The following is a 17837-nucleotide window of genomic DNA, read 5'->3' on the forward strand; positions in this document are numbered from 1 at the left end:
GGGCAAGTTTTTCTTACCGTCCTGGAAGGCAGAGGATAAAACCACACCGTCACAGGGATAGTCCTGCAGGGTCGGAGAAAACAGGACAGCCTGCAAACACTGTACCTTGCAATCCCTGTAGGGACCTGTAGGACACGGCCTCTCTGGCGGATCCTGGACAGTTCAACTGCATGCCCTTCGGCATTCTCCCAAATGTCACTCTTGCTGTATGGGGTCCTACCTCCCATCCAGTGCTTTAACCTAAGGCTGCCCTGTAAGGTGGAATCCATCAGAATCGTAGGAAATCCTGTCTTAGGGCAGGTTAAAAGGTGATAAAATGAAGAGATAAACTCCAGAGTCATTACAAGACAACAAGATTAACAGCCCAGAATGTCGGACATGGTACTGCACAGGTGTGGCCTGGCAAGACCATAGGAGACCCAGAGGGGCCCTGCTTGACCGAGCTGCTGGTTCCTACTTGAGGCTGGCCCAGCACACAGCTGGTATCTGAGAAAGAAAACACCGAACGTGTTTGCAGGTTCGTTTTTATTGGGGCCTGTAACAGATTCAGAAGCGGGGCCCAGTGGCCCATGCCAGTAGCTTCAGCTGCAAGAGGACTGGGAGTTCAAGGCCAGCCCGGGCAACTCAGTGACAGCCTGTCTCAAGGTAAAGTTAAGAAAAGGGCAGGGGTGGCAGCTCGGCGTTAAAGCGCTTCCTTAGCTTGTTCGAGGCCCTCGGTTCACACCAGAGGACTACAAAAAAGAAGAGACTGCCATTTCTGAGCGACCGCTCAGGTTAAATAAGAAAGCATGTATATTAACATTTTCAGGACAGAGAAATACAAGTCCACGGTACTGCCTAGCACCCACGCGGCCAGGGCTCTGCCACCAGGAGACAGCCCTGGAAACCAACATCAGCATGCCGCTGAGTGTCTGAAGGACCTGGTGCCAGTCTCAGTGGTGGCCACGTTCACAGCCACAGCTCTCCCAGGGGCCTTCGTGCTGCACCAAGGATGGCAGCCTCCGAGAGCGAGCAGATTTCCTCGTGGACAGCCTCGATGCTCTTGGAAGCGTCGACCACCTGCTCCCATAGGGGACACATGAGAGAGGGTCATTCCCACCTCGTCCTGTTCCAGTTACGGGGCACTTTTGGGGGTGCTGGGGCACAGCACGAGGCCTCTGAGTCTGCAGTTTACCTCACCCCAGTGGTGTCCTAGGCGCAGAGCCACCCACAGTGCTGCCACCCTGATGCGAGAGAAGCCCCTGTGCCAAAGGCTGCCTTTGCTCCTGCGCAGCCCACCACCCTGAGCCAGTGTGCAGTCACTGCGGAGCCCGCTGTAGCCCAGGCTAGCAAACTGCTCCTGAGAGGCTCCTCCTGGTCCATGGGGGCCTCCGCCAGGGCAGCTCCCAGCACTCTGAACACAAGGACCCAGCAAACCTGGGTCTCCTCTGTCCCTCACCACTGTGCTGCACCGCACAGGAGCAGTGCTGGCAGAGAACCCGCTCCCAGAAGGCAGGCAGGTGAGAGGGAGGCCCACAGAATGCCAGGGTTTCCAAGGCTCCTTTTCTCCGGTGCTCGGGGCTTCTGTACTGAGCTACATCTCAAGCCATTGGTTATTCTGAGAGTTTTACTACATGGCCAAGTTGTGCAGGCAGGACTCGGACTTGGGCTTCTCCTGCCCCAGCCTCCCTAAGGGCTTAGATCACAGGCGTGTGCCACTGTGCCTGGTAGACTGAGTCTTCTCTTCTGCTGCACGAGTGGGTGGAACCGGCTGAGCCCCGGGACCCCCGCTCAATCACGCCCTGCAGGCTGGGTCCCACCAGGGCCTCCCTGGCTGCCGTGCAAGCCATGCCCAGGAAGGTGGACTAAGGAGCAGGGCAGGAGCCAGGAGCAGAGATGAGCCCAGACGGCAGAGGCCAGGGGAGCATCCTGGCGAGGAAGGGCTGAGGCCAACTTCTGGGACCCAGTGAGGAAGGACCGAAGGGAAAGCCAGCACAGCCGGTGTTGGGGGCACAGGGAGGGGCCGAGGGAGAGAGAAAGAGGGAGGACCCAGGTGCACCTGTGTGGGAGGAGCCTGCAGTGTGACCGCAAGGGGTGGGCGCACATCCCCGGGGCTAGGAGGCGGCTGAGGCGAAGTCTGAGGACTGACCCTGAAACTGGCACACACCCTGCTGTCTGCACAACCCACTCGGAGACAAGGAACTCAATGCTGCCCCTGGGATCAGGGAGCCCGAAGGTGAAGTGTACAGCAGCTCCTGGGACTCGGGTTCCCAACCACGTGGTGGCTGAGGCCTTGCAGGGGACAAGACGCAGAGGGTGCAGGCTCAGGTCTGAAGGGGGCTTGCAGCTACATGGGGGTCCAGCGGATGCGGCACCATGTCTCTGCATTTTGCAAAATCCGCCAAGGGGACTGGAATCTGTTACACGGGGCTGTGGGCAAAGCTCAGGGGTAGAGCACTTGTGAGGCCCTGGGTTCCACTCCCAGTATGCCCCCAAAAGCGGGGGTGGGGGTGACGTGCCGGGCCCAGGAACCCTGCCAGCTGCCCAAGGGTCCGCAGAGGACAAACCAGACAGGTACTGCAACAGCTGTGACCTGGTGGCAGGATGGACTCATGCTCACCCCAGGTCCATGGGCCTCACCTTCCAATTCAAAGTTGAGTCCCTCATGAGCTGCTGGAAGCTGCCCAGCACCCGCTCCTGGAAGGTCTTCTCCTCATACCGCTCGCGGCCAAATTCCCCCCGAGTAGAGGCGTCTGCCAGTTGTAACTGAAGGAATAGGATCAGGTCAGGCTTGGGCAGGCCCACATCTGGCTGTTTGCACCAATCCAGGGAAAAATTCTGCCAACAAAGAATAGAACAGTTAGGGCAAAAAGCAAGTAGGATCCAATCTTGTGCTCCAAGTACAAAGAGGTGAGAATTTGTACACAGCAGTGGCCTTTTTATTGATAAAACCTCACATTTTGCTTTCTCTCACGCCACCTGATTTTCCTCGGCCAATGCACTCAAGAGGAAACAATGGCCCCTGCCTTGGTATGCACACTCCTATGTTGGCCCTTGTGACAGGTAGATCCAGACCTTATGTCCAAGAAGAAAGCACAATCTAGGCAGACAAAGCCTTGAGGGCCACTGGGCCCAGGGAGCCTGAGGTGGAGTAGACAGAACCAGACCGGGCACAGGGCCTCTGGCCATGGCTGACCTTTCACAGACCCCCGCCAGGAAGAGGGGAAGGAGACTGGCAGTCCTGGCAGCCAACTGCGGACTGCACTGTGTAGAGCTCCTCGGCAGATTCCACCTTCGAACCCTGACACCCTCTGAAGATGTTGTCTGTGTTTCTGGAGGGAAGGCAGGGCCAGGAACCCCCAGCCTGGAACACTATGCCGAGTTCATGGGCCCATGGCCCTGCCCAGAGGGCCTGCAGAACCAGCTCTCGGCTGTGCTCAGCGCATCAGGACAGAGACGGTCCCACAGCACCTTGACCGCCTGTCTTGTCCTCCTCATTATACAAACTGACTAGTTCACTGAGAAAGGACTCTGCCTAACAAGTGAAGAAAGGGAGAATTCAAATGTACCACTATGCCATTGATCATTACCAAGGGCAATCACCACACAAAAGATAACCAGGGACTGGGGGTGTGCCTCAGTGGTACAACACTTGCCTAGCACGCACAGTGCCTTTGACCCCCAGTACCACCCAACCCTCCCCCAAAAAACATGTAAGCAGATATTATGTAACTCTTGACAGGAGAGCCCAGCACTCCTTGAAGTAGTCTTATAAAAATAAATTTTTGGTGCCAAAGACTGGATCCAGGATCCCTTGCATGCTAGGCACATGTTCTACCACTGAGCTATATTCCTACCGCGCCCAAAAGAAAATTTTGAAAAACTTAGCTGGGCAGGGTGGTATCTGCCTGTAATTCTAGCTTCCTGGGAGGGTGCTTGGGAAAGGAAGGAGGGAGGGAAAGAGGGAGGGAAAGAGGGAGGGAGGAAAGAGGGAGGGAGGGAAGACAAGGGATAAATTTTTGAAAATGTTAATGCAAGGAAGAGACCTGAGAACAAATACTTCAAGAGACTTAAGAGGTATTTCAATATAGGGACCTTACTGGATTTGAGTTCAGTCTAACTGAAAATACAAATGAGACAATCAAGCTGGGCTTAGCGGCACATGCCTGCGATCCCAGCACTCTGAGGCTGAGGCAGGAAGATCACAAGTATGAGCAATTTAATAAGACCCTGTCTCAAAATAAAAAGTGATGGGGCCGGGGATTTAGCTCTGTAGTGCCGCCAGCTGCCTCGCAAGTGCAAGGACCCGAGTTCCATCCCCGGTACCAAAATAAATAAATAAATAAAAAATAAAAATAAATAAATAAATAAATAAATAAAGAGCAGAAAAAGAAGCAGGACAGTCATACTATCATACATGAGAAGCCCCAGCTCCACAAAGCAGATAAGGAGGTCAGGAAAGGAGGAAGACAGAATCCCAGTTCCTCCTGATCAGTGGCTGGAAAGCAAAACACTGGATCAAGCATATACCAATCCACCACCTTCAAAAACTCTGGGAGCCAGGGACGTAGCTCAGTAGCACCATGCCTGCCTGGCAAGTGCAAGGTCCTGAGTTCCATTTCTGGTACTGGAAAAAAAAAAAAATTCTGGGAAAGCAATCTTTGAAGTAAAACACAGTTATGTCTGTGAAAATACTTTGCAGCTAGATACGTTTGCTCTTAACAATAAGAGCCAAATTAATCCAGCCCCAGTGTAAAAGGGACACAGGAATCATAAAATTCTCAAGAGTAACTTGAACATGTACTGTTCATGGCCAGTGCAGGTGCTGGACAGGCCCAGCGGCACTCACCTCCTTGGCACTTGTGAATGCAACACCAGAAAAGGCGTATCTGTCCACAACAAGGGTCACACCCTGGCGCAACTTCTCCTTAATTAAGGGTCTGAAAAACAGAGTGACAAGACAACTCAGAAATCCCACACAATAACCATTACAGCATTCGAAGCTTACAGTTTCAAAGCTCTGGGTCTTCTCTTTAGAAAATGCTGTGCAGACCGTCCCAGCAAAGCCCAGTGTGGAACAGAAAACTCCCTGGACAGTGACCACCCACACCGAGACAGGAACATGTTCTCAACTGGAATAGAGGGCCAGCACTACCCTAGCAGGGGCAAAAGAGAATTCCACAGAGAAAGAACAAGGATGGCGGAGGGACTGGACCAGGCTGGCAGCTAACACATCAAGGATTATGCCCTCAAGGCTGGACTGCAAGGACAAGGACAGGATGTAGGGACATTCACAGCCAACCTCAGGCCTGCCTTCATCCCTAAGGTGCCAAGATCTTAGAAAGATATGCACAGAGCGGGGCCTGAGTTAGCAAAGCACTGCCAAAGCCGGGTAAAGCAGTCAAATTAATCCCTCAGCCAACCTCACTGAGGACTTCTAATGACAGAAACACTCACATGACAAACAACTGATCATTGACAAAAGAGTGGACACTATGATGGGGCAAAAATACAGTTTGTAACAAATGTTGCTGGAGCAAATAGACCCTCACATGTAAAAGAATGAATCCAGAGGCCGGGAATTTAGCTCAGTGGTTCTGCCACCTGCCTCGCCAGCCCAAGGTCCCCAGTTTGATCCCTGGTACCAAAAGAAAAGAATGAATCCAGACTCAGATCTTTCACACTCCACAAAATTAACTCAAAATGGACCACAGACCCAAATGCAAGAGTCCTAGGTTCAATCCCCAGCGTGCACACACACAAAAATGGTCAAATGAGGCCATGGGTGTCATTCCCAGCACTAAGGAAGGAAAAAAACGTTATAAACTTTGGTTAATGTCTTGCGAATGGTTATTAGTTGTAACAAACTGACATACTAATACTCCATACAAATAACAGGAGAGCCAGGCTGGTGGTGCAAGCCTGTGACCCCAGCATGTGCACAGAGAATTGGTGTGGGGGGTTCCAGCCCAGCCTGGGCTGCACAGTGACTTCAAGGCTAGCTGGAATTACAGAGAGACCCTGTCTGGAAAAGAAAGAAAGCAGAAAGGGAGGGAGGGAAGAAAAGACAGGAGAGAAAAGAAAGGGAAGTGTATGTGTGCAGGAACTCTTCTTTTTGATCAATTTTTCTATAACTTAAAACTAAAAACTAAGTCTACAAGTTACAAACTGGGGAGGGAGGGAGAGGGAACAAAAAGCAGTGAAACCAGTGCTCCCTAGGAACTGAGCCACTGAGGTTGCTGGGACAGCTGTGGAGTGAGGAGCCTCGGGGACATTCAGGCCCTACCCTGGCCCTGTGACACCAGTGTCATTCAGAATCCAGAGCCTAGAAGAGCAGCAAGGTTCCTGGGGTGGGAGCAGAAGGGAGTTGGGGTTTTACACTTGTTCCCAGCGGTTGGCAGAAAAAAGCAGATGCACTGAGTGATCCTCCAGTTCACTTTTCTTCTCCAAGTAGGAACTGAGAAGTTTGCCAATTTCTGTTGATCGTTCTACGGGAAAAAAAAAAAAAAAGTCAGGTTTTCCACCTAAAGTAGAATATAGCCTATAACCCCAGCACTTGGGATTGAGGAAAGAGAATCACTGCAAATTCAAGGCTAGCCTGGGTTAACCTGTAGTGAGTTCAAAGCCCCTGTGAACTATTACAATGACACCCTGTCTCAGAAAAAGAGTAAAAGGCCAGGGATTTAGCTCAGTGGTTCTGTCACTTGCTTCACAAGCGCAAGGACCGGAGTTCAATCCCCGGTACCAAAAAAAAAGAATATAAAAAAGGCTGGGGTTGTAACTCAGTGGTAGGGCAGTAGGAAAAGAGAAAATACTTTGAGCTAAATTTCTCCTCCGGATCCACACATGTCTAATTTTAGGTTTTAGTTTACTAAATCTGGACAAGTTTGGGCCATCAGAACCCAAAGGAGTTTCCTTTTTTTTTTTTTTTGGTACCAGGGATCGAACTCGGTACCTTGCGCTTTCGAGGCAGGGGGCGGAAGCGAAATCCCTGGCCTTTTTTTGGAAAGGAGTTTCCCTGAGAAAAGCAGCAACGTGCGGACATGCTTCAGAAAGGTGCTTTAGGGCAAGGGGTAGAAAGCCAAGAGTTCAAGGGAAGTACTTGTAAGATTTGTGGACGAGTTGGGCAAAGAATGCTTTTTTCCCAATTCCTCAAGCCTGTGCTGAATATCTTAAACTGCCCCTTGACTAAATTTTTGGTTGGTGGTACTGGAATTAAACCCAGGTTCTTCGCACAGAGCTACATTCCTACCCCTTAAAGAAAGAACATTTTTTTGAGACAGGGTCCTCCTAAGTCGCTAAATTATTCAGGCCAGGCCCAGTGCTGGGATCATAGGCGTGCGCCACCACGCGTGGCTTCACTGTTTTGATGCTATTTCACCAGCACTTTTCGGGGCTGATGCTTTACTTTAAACATACCAGGCTAGGGGGGCGATTCGGGGCAGAGCGCGCGCTGAGCATGCGGCTTCCATCCCCACCCCAAGGCAGAACAGCCCAGTCTAGCCCGGAGACGGCCCGCGCCCGCCCGCCCGCGCGCACCCGGGAAGCACAGCAGCTCGGCGCGGTGGCCGGCGGCACACAGCGCGGACACCAGTTTGCGGCTCTGGGTGCTCTTGCCTGCGCGGTCCACACCCTCCAGCACGATGAGAGCCCCACGCCTGCACGCCATTGCGGTCGCAGCGCGCACCGCCGCTCCCGACAGGCCCCGCGCCGGCGTCCGCGGCGCGCGCCGGGATTGGCTGGAGCAGGGCGGCGCCTGCGCCCTGGGTCTGCCGGGAGTCGGCGCGCTGGCTGGAAGGCTGGCGAGAGCGCCGACTGCCTGGGCGGGAGCCGGAGAGGGCGGGGCGGCGCGCGGCCAGCGCGGAGAACAGAGCTACCGCCGCACCCTTTACGTGTTTCTTGCACTCTGAGACGGGGCCTCACCAGGTTCCCCAGGCCGGCCTCTAACGTGCTAGCCCTCTGCCTCAGCCTTCGGAATAGCCGACGACCGGCGTGCGCTGGCACAGCCGGCTTCAAGCCTGTTTTCTTTGTGCGTACCGTGGAGGGCGCTGGGGATTGAACCCGGGGCCTTTGCAGTGAGCCACTCCCCTCGCCCCTTGTTTTGAGACAGGGTCTCGGTAAATGCTAGCTTGCCCAGGCTGGGCTCACTTTTGGTCCTCCTGCCTCAGCCTGCGGGAGTGCTGGGATCACAGGTGTGTGCCCACACGCCCCGCCTTTTCTCCTTCCTCCTTCCCCTCCCATTTTTCTTCCTGAGGGTTGAGCCCGTGGCCTTCCACTGAACTACCTCTCTGGCCCTTTACATTCCTAATTTTTTCATTTTTGAAACAGGGTCTTACCATGTTCCCAGCCCGACCTCACACACAACCCTCCTAGCTTGGCCTCCTGAGTAACCACAATTTCTTTTAAAAAATAAATTTTATTTTGTTTTATCCCATTACCGCTCTCAAGACCCTTCCCCTCCCCTATGTACAGAAGCTTTGTTTCCTTTTTTCCTTCTGTTTTCACTTTTTTCTTGTCCCTTCCTTTCTCCCTCCCCCTCCCGTTCCCCTTCCCATCTTAACACCTTCTTCCCATCTCCCAACATCCATTATACCTCTTAGTCCTTATTTCCACTGTAGGTTTCTCACACCCTAGAAAGAATGCGGTATTTAGACTTGCTCGTGCTTCCTTATGGCAGAGTAGTACTCCATTGTAGAAAAAAATCTTTATCCACTTGTCAGTTGATAGGCATTTGGATTTAGCTATTACAAACTGTGCTGCTATAAACATGGATGTTCATATATCGCTGTGATATGATGCTTTTAATTCTTTCTGGAAGATACCAAGAAGAGGTGTAGCTGGGTCAAATGGAACCTCTAGTTTTAGTTTCTTGAGAAATCCCCACACTGATTTCCAGTGGTTGCACCAGTCCACACTCCCACCAGCAGTGGAGCAGGGTTCCTCTTTCCCCACAGCCCTGCCAGCATTTGGAGTGGCCAGGATTATTGGGTGCATCACTGTGCCCATCTCAAGGCTATTTAGCAAGCTCCCCCCCCCCCCTCCCCCGGATCAAACCTAGGCCCTGAGCTTGGTGAGGCTGATCACACCGGGTCTGATCTGCACTCAGTGTCTTAAGAAGCTGCTGAGAGGCAGCTTCACTGCCAGGGGAGAGGAGTCCCGTCCAGGGCACATGCCAGCTGTGGGCAGCCGCATCCTGACCTTGCTCTCCAAGACACCTAGGCAGCTTTATGCTTTCCTGGCTGAACTGTGCCTGTGATTGGGGTTCTGGAACGGGGTGGTGGTGGTGGAGTATAATTCCCGATCACTACTTGCTTCCTTCCTGTAGCTTGGCCTTGTGGCTCCCAAAGTCAGTGTGCTGTGCTCAGGCTGAAGCTTCAGAAGCTACTGTGTGCTTCCCCGTCCCCTCTGCCCTTTTCACCTGGGTCCTGGGATGGAGGCACAGTAAGCTTGGTGGCGTTCAGTGCAGTGATAGGCAACACCAGCCAAGGGAGCCCTTGAGTGTGGAGCCGGAGGCTGCTGGGTCACTGTAACCACAGCACAGCCTGCTGAAAGCTGGAGCTTACTGTTGCCTAGGCAACGAAGAGAGTCCTCTCTCTGCTTGGTGGCTCTTTTTCTAAAACACCTACATCACTGCTAAGCACCTTTACGTACATGGCCATCTTTAACTCCTCCAAATCCCCCAAGATGGTGTCCCTTCCTGTGCTTTACAGAGGAGAACCAGATACCTCAGTGCCTCCTGCAGCCTCTCCAGACTCCTTTCCGTGGGCCCCAGCTCACCGCTCAGTGGTTCTCAGGGCACCACCTCTTGCACGTGGCTCAGCCAAGGGTTTCTTGTGTCGTGAATGTAACCAGGGTAGCTGGTGAGGAGCAGTAAGGAGAAACCAGAAGGCCACACTTGTGACTCTTGGCTCATTAAAAAAGAAGTGGGCCGGGGATGAAGCTCAGTGATGCCTTGCCTGCCTCGCAAGCGCAAGGTCCTGAGTTTGATCCTGGTACAAAAAAAAAGGAGTAGCAACCACTGGCTGTGATGGTACACACTTGTGATCCCAGCACTTGGGACACTGAGGCAAGAGGATTGCTGCGAGCTTGAGGCCAGCCTGGGTACACAGTGAGACATGGTCTCAGGAAAATAAAAGAATAAACTAGAGAACAGTGTAACATCCATCTAGTTGCCTTTAGAAGCATCAGGGATTACAGGAAGGGGACAACCTCCTGCTTGCCAGGCAAGGTTCCACAAGGCATGGGACCAAGATGGTCTGACAGGCACAAGGCTAGGGCACAAAGGCTCAGCTTTACATGTGGAGCCCTCCTGACTTCCGAGAGTGCCAGGGACCTGGCCACCGGTGCCCTCTGGTGCAGCGTCCCCTTCCCGCAGCACCAAACAGCCCTCTCAACCAGATGCCATCCCAGCTGTGGCTCCAACCACCTCCTATGATCCGAGCTCAGGAAGTCAGGCCGAGGACAGCTGCTGCCCATGTCGGGTCCATGCCCTGTTCTGGCTGTTCCTTTGCGGGTGCAGGATACCGTGCGGCCCCAGCACTCAGTCCCAACCTGTGGAGGGAGGAGGGCTTTGGGGCAGATCATTGTCTCCCGGACAGGAGCCTCTGGTCGGGTTTGCACTGTGGCAGTGGGAGTCAGGCTCTTTTCACATCCATGCAGGAATGGTCGATGAGACAAAACCAGCCTTGGTTAGCAACTGCTGAAGCTGCCAGTGGACAGGCATGTAGGTTCATTAGATTCTCTCTACTCCTGTGTGTTTCAGATTTCCTATTAATTAAAGAGACAGGCCAGGCATTGTGGCACATGCCCATAATCCTAGCACTTGGGAGGCTGAGGCAAGAGGATCACCGTGAGTTTGAGGCCAGCCTGGGCTACATAATGAATTCAAGGCCAGCCTGAATTACATAGTAAGACTCTGTCTCAAAAAACCCCCCACAAAAAACCCAAAAATAAAAAACGAGAAACAAAAAATAAATAAAGGATAGTAAAATCCTTGTTCTAGTCTCTTTCAGTGCCCTGTGGCTTCCGGCCTATAGCAGACATTGCGAGTATCCATCAGTTCCTCTCCCTGTTCATCTGCCCTGGCTGCCATAACAAAGCACCACAGACAGGTGCTGAAGTGACAGAAGGGCGTCTTTCTGCAGCTGTGGATGCCACGAGTCCAGGGTTAGGGCTAGGGCCTGGCGAGGGCTCCTGCTTGCCAAGTCCTTGCTTGCTTGAGGCGCTGGCTCCATGGGATTATGCCCTCCGCGTCTCCTTAACAGGCCTGAATTACAGCCACAAAGGCTGTGTCTCCAAACACTGTGACTATGGGCCTTAGGGAGGCAGCAAGCATTCTGGAGACAGAATCTCTACTTCTAGAACAGTGGTAGTGAACCCAAGGCGGTCTGTGCCGTTAAAAGCTTTAAGGGTTCACCATCACTGGTCCAGGTCAGGAGCACTGGCTGTGTCTGCCTAGCTAGACTCCATCCCTAGCCATCCTCGAACCCAGAGGTGGCCAGGCCACTCAGTCACCAGGGAAGCATGGGGAGCCCCTCAGACAGCAGGCCATGTCCTTCACACCTCCTCCAACAGAAGTGGGAGGCCCTTGGGGGCAAACACTGTGCCTGAAGGGACTGGGGTCCCCGTATCACCTCACAGAGCACGGCTGCTCCCCTAGTGTTCCCCCTGGAGATGTGACAGAGATACAGCCTGTCCTTTCTAGGCCTGGGTTTCAGCCCTACTCCCCCAAAACAGGTTCTCAACTGGGGGTGACCTTTGGTGATGTCTGGGGACATTTCCATTGTCTTGACTTGAGGGGGAGTGCTAGCCTCCCCTCCTGGGTGCTGCTGGACGGCTACACACCTCACAAAGCATAGATGGATGACACCCCTGGCAGTCACTGGGCCCCATATCACCTGTGCCACGGTCGAGACCCTGGCTCTGTGAGCGGCAGGGAGAGGCTGGGAGTCCTCCGTCCTGTTGTCTCTACAGCAGAGTCCGTGCGGGGTAGATGGTTAGCTCTCTAGTGTGAATGAACAGAATGATCATATCTGGGGGCAGCTATTTTCAATATACGACATATAAAGGACCAATACTGTGGACCCTCAAGTTACAACCGGCCTGACATATGAACAACTTGGGTTAATTAGGTTAACGGAAGTTTCATCTGCCTCTTGTTATCTATAGTGTGTACCCAGGTAAACATTCAGATCTCAGCTGTGTTGACTTCTGAGAACCAATTGAGTTAGTAAGTTAAGGGTCCCTTGTATTGAACCCAGGGCTTTGTGCGTGCTAAGCAGCTGCTCTGTCACTGAGCTATATCCCAGCCCTCCACAACTTTCATAATAATATTTTTCTGAGACAGGGTCTCGCTATGCAGTTCAGGCTGGCCTTGAACTCACAGTGATTTTCCTGCCTCAGCCTCCCGCGTGCTGGGATTACAGGTGTGTGCCACCATGCCTGGCTAATAATGATTTTTAGATGAAAGACATACAGGCCAACTTCCCTATGAAGAAGAGGTAAAGGACACACAGAAGAAAATGATAGAAAAACTGTAAATAACCAAGAAATATGTAAGAAATGTCTAGCCTCCTTAAAATTCAAAGAAATACAAGGGACATGGTAGGAACACTTGTAATCCCAGCACTGGGGAGGCTGAGGCAGGAAGATTGCAAGTTTGAGGCCTGCCTGGCTACAGAGTGAGTTCAAGGTCAGCCTGAACTGCATGGAGAGACCCCATCTCAAAAGAAAAAAAAAAAAAAAAAAAAAAATCAAAGAAAGAGTTAAAACACTGAGGGTGGTTTTTATTGTTATTTTTTTTAATTGTTGTTACTTCTTTTTTTAACAAGTTAGAAAACTTCCTTTTTTTTTTTTTTTTTTTTAAGAAACCTGATTTAGAATGGGGAGAAAATAAGAACCAGGATGCATTATGTAAAGATACAATTCCCAATGAGAAATGTAATTGTGTTGTATACCTACAATGTACCAATAAAAGAATTTAATACAAAAAAAAAAAAAAGAAAAGAAACCTGATTTAAGGGCTGGTCCATTCAAGGGAGTGTCAGTGGGCCTAAACCACTCCTTAGGTATTTCAAAGGTCAGCACTTAAAACCTGAAATTCCCAGGCAGGCATGGTGGCACATGCCAATAATCCCTGCACCAAGGAGGCTGAGGCAGGAGGATCACCACGAGCTCAAGGGCGGCCTGGGCTACACAGTGAGTTCAAGGCCAGCTTGGACTACACAGACCCTGCCTCAAACGGAAATGTGCAATGCTCTGAACCAGCAAGGCTGTTTCTAATAACCCTAGACAGCTAATGGGACAACGTGTAGGCTAAGCTTCCCACTGCACCATGGGTCTCCTTCCTCTCCGCTTGGATCTGGGTTGGCTCCAGTAACTTGCAGGACCAGTGGAATGTCCGCAGGAGATGACGTGGGACTCCCACATCGAGGTAGCTCGAAGCTCCCTCCAACCTTCCTGGAGTTCTCTTCTGGCTGAGCCCCAGGTTTGATCTCTGCCAGCTAGGGCTGTGCGCTGGGGATGCACAAGTGGGCAGGCTGGGCCTTGGAAGCTGCTGCACGTGGTCCTCTAGGCTCCCTGGCAATCCTGCCTCATGGGACAGAAGAACCATACACTCAACTCCTGCTGAAATCCCTGCTTCAGAAAACTGTGGGATAGAATACAGTCCTTTTAAACCTTGAAGTTTCCAGCAACAGTTACCTGGAGTGGGCAGATCCAGCCAGCCATGCACATAAACAAAGTGTTCACAGCAGCATTATTTATGTGAGTGAAAAACTGGAGGGGTTAGGGTAGCTCAGTGGTACAGCACTTGCTTAGCATATGTGAAGCCCACTATTCAATGCCCAGGACCTCAAATAAGGAAACAAAACTCTGGACTGAGAATTCCTGGGAAAACGGCTCCACACTGTATAACCATCTCTGAAGGTGATCACAGTAGTGCAAGCCTATAATCCTTGCTACTCATAAGGCTGAAGCAGGAGGATCACAAGTCTGAGCTTGGGCAACTCGGCAGACTCTGTTTCCAAATAAAAAAATAAAAAGAGCCGAGGACGTAGCTCAGTGGTAGAGTGCCATTGGGTTCAGGGCCCGGTACAAAACAAGGAAAAAATGTAAGGAGTAGAAAAATGGGCAGGTGAACCCGACAATCAGAAAGTGAACCCAATTGAAAAATGGACAAAAATCTGAAATTGCAGACATCTCACCAAAGAAGATATTCAGATGCTAAACAAACATGTGAAAAGGCGCTCACACTCAGTGTCAGTTAGGCAACTGCAAATCAAAACAGCAATGAGATCCTGTCTGTCAACTTGAATGGCCAAAACCCAGAACTCTAACCAGCAGATGCTGGGAAGAAACTCTCCTTCCCTGCTGGTGGGACACAAAAGCTCTTGATGTTCTAAACAAAGAGCTGAGCAGGACACCCAGAGTGGCAGCAAGAGCAAAGATCTATTGGGAAGAAAAAAGAAAAGATGCTCCTGGGGTGGGAGTGAGCAGCGGGAAGGGCTGAGTCACCTGGTTACCTTTTCCCATCGTGTCTGGCCCTGGCCCAGACCACTGTGGAACTCAGAAGGTGGATGTACCTTGTTTCCCAGCCTTTTCCTTAGCTACCTCCAGCTCAGTATGGCACCTGGGAGGACAGCTGGGCAGCTCCCCACAAAACTGTGCACTCTTACCATATGGCCGGCGTTTACCCAGATGTGCTGAAAACCACATCCACAGGAAAACCTGCACACAAATGATGACAGCAGCTCTATTCACAGTTGTCAATAATTGGAAGTAACCAAGACGTCCCTCAATAGGTGAATGGATGAGTATATCATACATTGGAGTCATTTTCAGATTTAAAGGAAATGAGATATCAAGTCACAAAGAGAAGAAACTTAAAATGCATGCTGGTAAGTGAAAGAAACCAGTCTGAAAGACTACTGTCTTAGTTCCTTTTCTCTCTCTTTCATTGCTGAGACAAAATACCCAACACCCAAAGTTAAGGGAGAAAAGGTTTATTTGGCTCACTGTTTGCTGAGGTTTCAGTCCATAATCAGCTGGCTCCAAGGCAGAGTGGCTCATGGCAGAGGGGCGTCAGAGAGGAGAACAGTTCATGGCACCTACAAGGTAGCAAAGCAACAAGGGAACCTTAACAGCATCTTTCTGCCCCTTTACCTTATCCAGACTACTGGATCAGGTGGTGCCAAACCAAGCAGTGGGCTGGTTTAGTAATCACACGCCCTTAATCCCAGCAGCACACACTCTAGACTGAGCCACCCCTGAAAAAGCCACCTACGAGTCTGTGAGGCTTTCGGGGGGCATCTAGACCCAAACTGTAATGATTACATACAGCATGACTCCAGTGACATGACATTCTGGGGAAAAAAGCAGAACTATAGAGACAGTAAAATGATCAGTGTTTGCCGGGGTTTGGCAGGGAGGGAGGGATGGAGAGGTGAAGCAAAGGAGAGTTTTAGGGTAGTCAAACTATTCTATATGATGCTATAATGAGCCTGGTGTGGTAGCCCACTCCTGTAATCCCAGCATGCAGGAGGCTGAGGCAGGAGGATCTTGGTGAGTTCAAGGCCAGCCTGAACTACATAATGAGACCCTGTCTCAAAAGGAAACAAAAACCAAACCAAAAAAGATGCTGTAATACGGAGCACTTGATATGCATTAAGACCCAAGTAACAAACACACCACACAGAAATGAACCCTAAGGTAAACTAAAGCCTTTGATAACAATGTATCAGTATTATTTCACCAATTGTGATGTTACCACTGGAATGTAAATTATTTTAAAAATTCTTTTGCTGCACTGGAGGCACACCCAGGGCCTCTGGCATGCTAGGCAAGACCTCCACCACTAAGCTACATACTCAGCTCTCCTTATGCAGGATCTCACTGAATTGTTCAGGCTGGCCTTCAACTTGTGACCTTCCTGTCTCAGCCCCCCTTGTAGCTGGGATTACAGGTGTGCACCACCAGGCCCAACACAAATTTGTGTGATAGAGAAAATTTGTGTGTGTGTGCATGTGTAGGGATGGCAAGGATAGTCTGTGCTCAGACTGCTTGAAAAAAATTTTATTAATAAATAGTAGCCACTTAAAACAAAAAACAGCCAGTGTGCAGTCCTGTCTTTGCTTTTTCTTTTTCTTTTTTTTTTTTTGGTACCTGGGATCTAACTTGGGTCTTTGCACTTGGGCAGCAGGCGGCGAAACCACTGAGCTAAATCCCTGGCCCTGTCTTTGCTTTTTCACTAGGCATGAGGTGGGTCCAGGAATGTTCTCAAACTGCTAACTCTTAAACATAAAAGTCAACAAGACTAATGGTCTCAGGCTGGGGATTTAGCTCAGTGGTTCCACCGCCTGCCACGCAAGCAGAAGGACCTGAGTTCAAACCGCCGTACCAAAAAAAAAAACAAAACTAACGAGCTTGCATCCCGGGAGGGGAAAAAACTTTAAAAATTTTTTTTTTCCTTTTTGAGACAGGGTCTCACTGTGTAGTTCAGGCTAGCCTTGAACTCACTATGTAGCCCAGGCTGGCTTCAAACTCCCAGTGATCCTCCTGCCTCAGCCTCCTGAGTGCTGGGATCACAAGTGTGTGCCACCATGCTTAGCTTTAAATTTCTATATATATGTATATTTTTTGGTACCAGGGATTGAACTTGGGACCTTGTGCTTGTGAGGCAGGCGGTGGAACCACTGAGCTAAATCCCGGACAAGTTTCTATATGTTTTATTGTCAAGAACAATAAAATCAGTCAGTGGTGGTGCAGGTCTGTGATTCCAGCTCTCTGGGAGGCTGAGGCAGGAATATCTCAAGTTAGAGCCCAGCCTGGGTAACTTAGCAAGGCCATGTCTCAAAAAAAAAAGGGCTGGGAGGTAGCGCAGTGCAAAGGCTCTGAGTTCCATCCCCAGTACTGCAACAAACAAAAGACAACGAACAATACTTTTCAGTATTTGATTGAGGTTTGGGAGGAGGGGTCAATGCCAGGGAAAATAAAATGCACTTTATTGCATTTTATTTTCGATTGGGGATCAAACCCAGGGCTTCACTGTACTACTGAACCTCACTCCCAGGCCCCCCCCCCTTTTGGTACTGGGGATCGAACTCAGGTTCCTGTGCTTGCGCAGCAGGCGGCGGAACCACTAAGCTAAATCCCCGGCCCTCCCAGCCCCTTTTAAAATGCACTTTTTTTTTCTTGCCGTGGTGGGGATCGAAAAAAATGCATTTGCATCACCGAAGTCCTGCTTCTTTGGACAGGTTATGCACCCTGAACGCCAGAGGGCGAGGATGTGGGTGGCATGTGGGCTCTGCTACCCTGGCTCCTTCCATATAGGGGGAGCAGGTGCTCGTAGGACATCCTGTAACCCGTAGCACACGCGGTCACCGGGAAGAGGCACGGCCGCAAGCCAGCACGCGGCCCCGGCACCCGCCCAGGAGGCCCTCCAGAGACTCCTCAGTTCCAGCACGAGTCTGGCGTGCGAAGTGACAGGACTATGGCTGCGATGATCGCGAGAGGCTCTAGGCAGACGGAACGCTCACCCTCGTGTGAACACCCCTCCCGGGTGGGTTTGCAGGCGTGTTAGCGTGCACTTCTGTGCAGCTGGTGCACGGAGCTGCAGAGCGCAAGGCGTGGGCGCCCCCTCGCGGGCGACCGCGACAAATCAGCGTCCTAGAGGGGCTTCGACGCCCTGTCGGGGTCTGGGGACGAGCCTGCGGCGCGCCCTGGCCTGGCTGACACCTACCGGGCTCGCGTGGAGAAGCGGGCGCCGGGATACGTGCAGGTGCTGGGCCGTAGGCCGAGCACCGGAACAGCACCACGGCCTTAACGCGCTCCAGGAACTCTCTGCCCCGCCTCGAGCCCAC

At 51.4% G+C, this 17837-nt stretch overlaps 1 protein-coding gene and 1 long non-coding RNA gene across 8 annotated transcripts; both read right to left on the minus strand.

Annotated features, from left to right (window-relative positions):
* Window positions 1–508: 508 nt before the first annotated feature.
* On the minus strand, window positions 509–7702 carry Dtymk (deoxythymidylate kinase). Of its 7 annotated transcripts, none has more exons than XR_015451165.1 (6): window positions 7519–7693; window positions 6359–6467; window positions 5532–5617; window positions 4829–4919; window positions 2620–2817; window positions 509–1059 (listed from the first exon to the last, which is right to left on the minus strand). XR_015451165.1 is itself a non-coding variant. In XM_087210879.1 (5 exons), the coding sequence occupies exons 1-5, from the start codon at window positions 7646–7648 to the stop codon at window positions 949–951; spliced, it is 489 nt and encodes a 162-aa protein (XP_087067005.1). In that variant the 5' UTR covers window positions 7649–7702; the 3' UTR covers window positions 509–948. The 7 variants fall into 7 exon arrangements, 4 of the variants coding, with proteins under 4 accessions (XP_087067005.1, XP_004868554.1, XP_004868553.1 ...); XR_002390426.2 differs by having other exon boundaries at window positions 6266–6467; window positions 7519–7690; XR_206243.4 differs by lacking the exon at window positions 5532–5617 and having other exon boundaries at window positions 6266–6467; window positions 7519–7690.
* Window positions 7703–14965: 7263 nt separating this feature from the next.
* On the minus strand, window positions 14966–17837 carry LOC110346399 (uncharacterized). Its single transcript, XR_015451166.1, has 2 exons — window positions 17717–17837; window positions 14966–15086 (listed from the first exon to the last, which is right to left on the minus strand). It is a non-coding gene; the product is annotated as an uncharacterized LOC110346399 (long non-coding RNA).

Source organism: Heterocephalus glaber, unplaced genomic scaffold (genome assembly GCF_053883595.1).
Source record: "Heterocephalus glaber isolate CG9 unplaced genomic scaffold, H.glaber_assembly_v1.0 deba00001226, whole genome shotgun sequence".
Taxonomy (NCBI): domain Eukaryota; kingdom Metazoa; phylum Chordata; class Mammalia; order Rodentia; family Bathyergidae; genus Heterocephalus; species Heterocephalus glaber.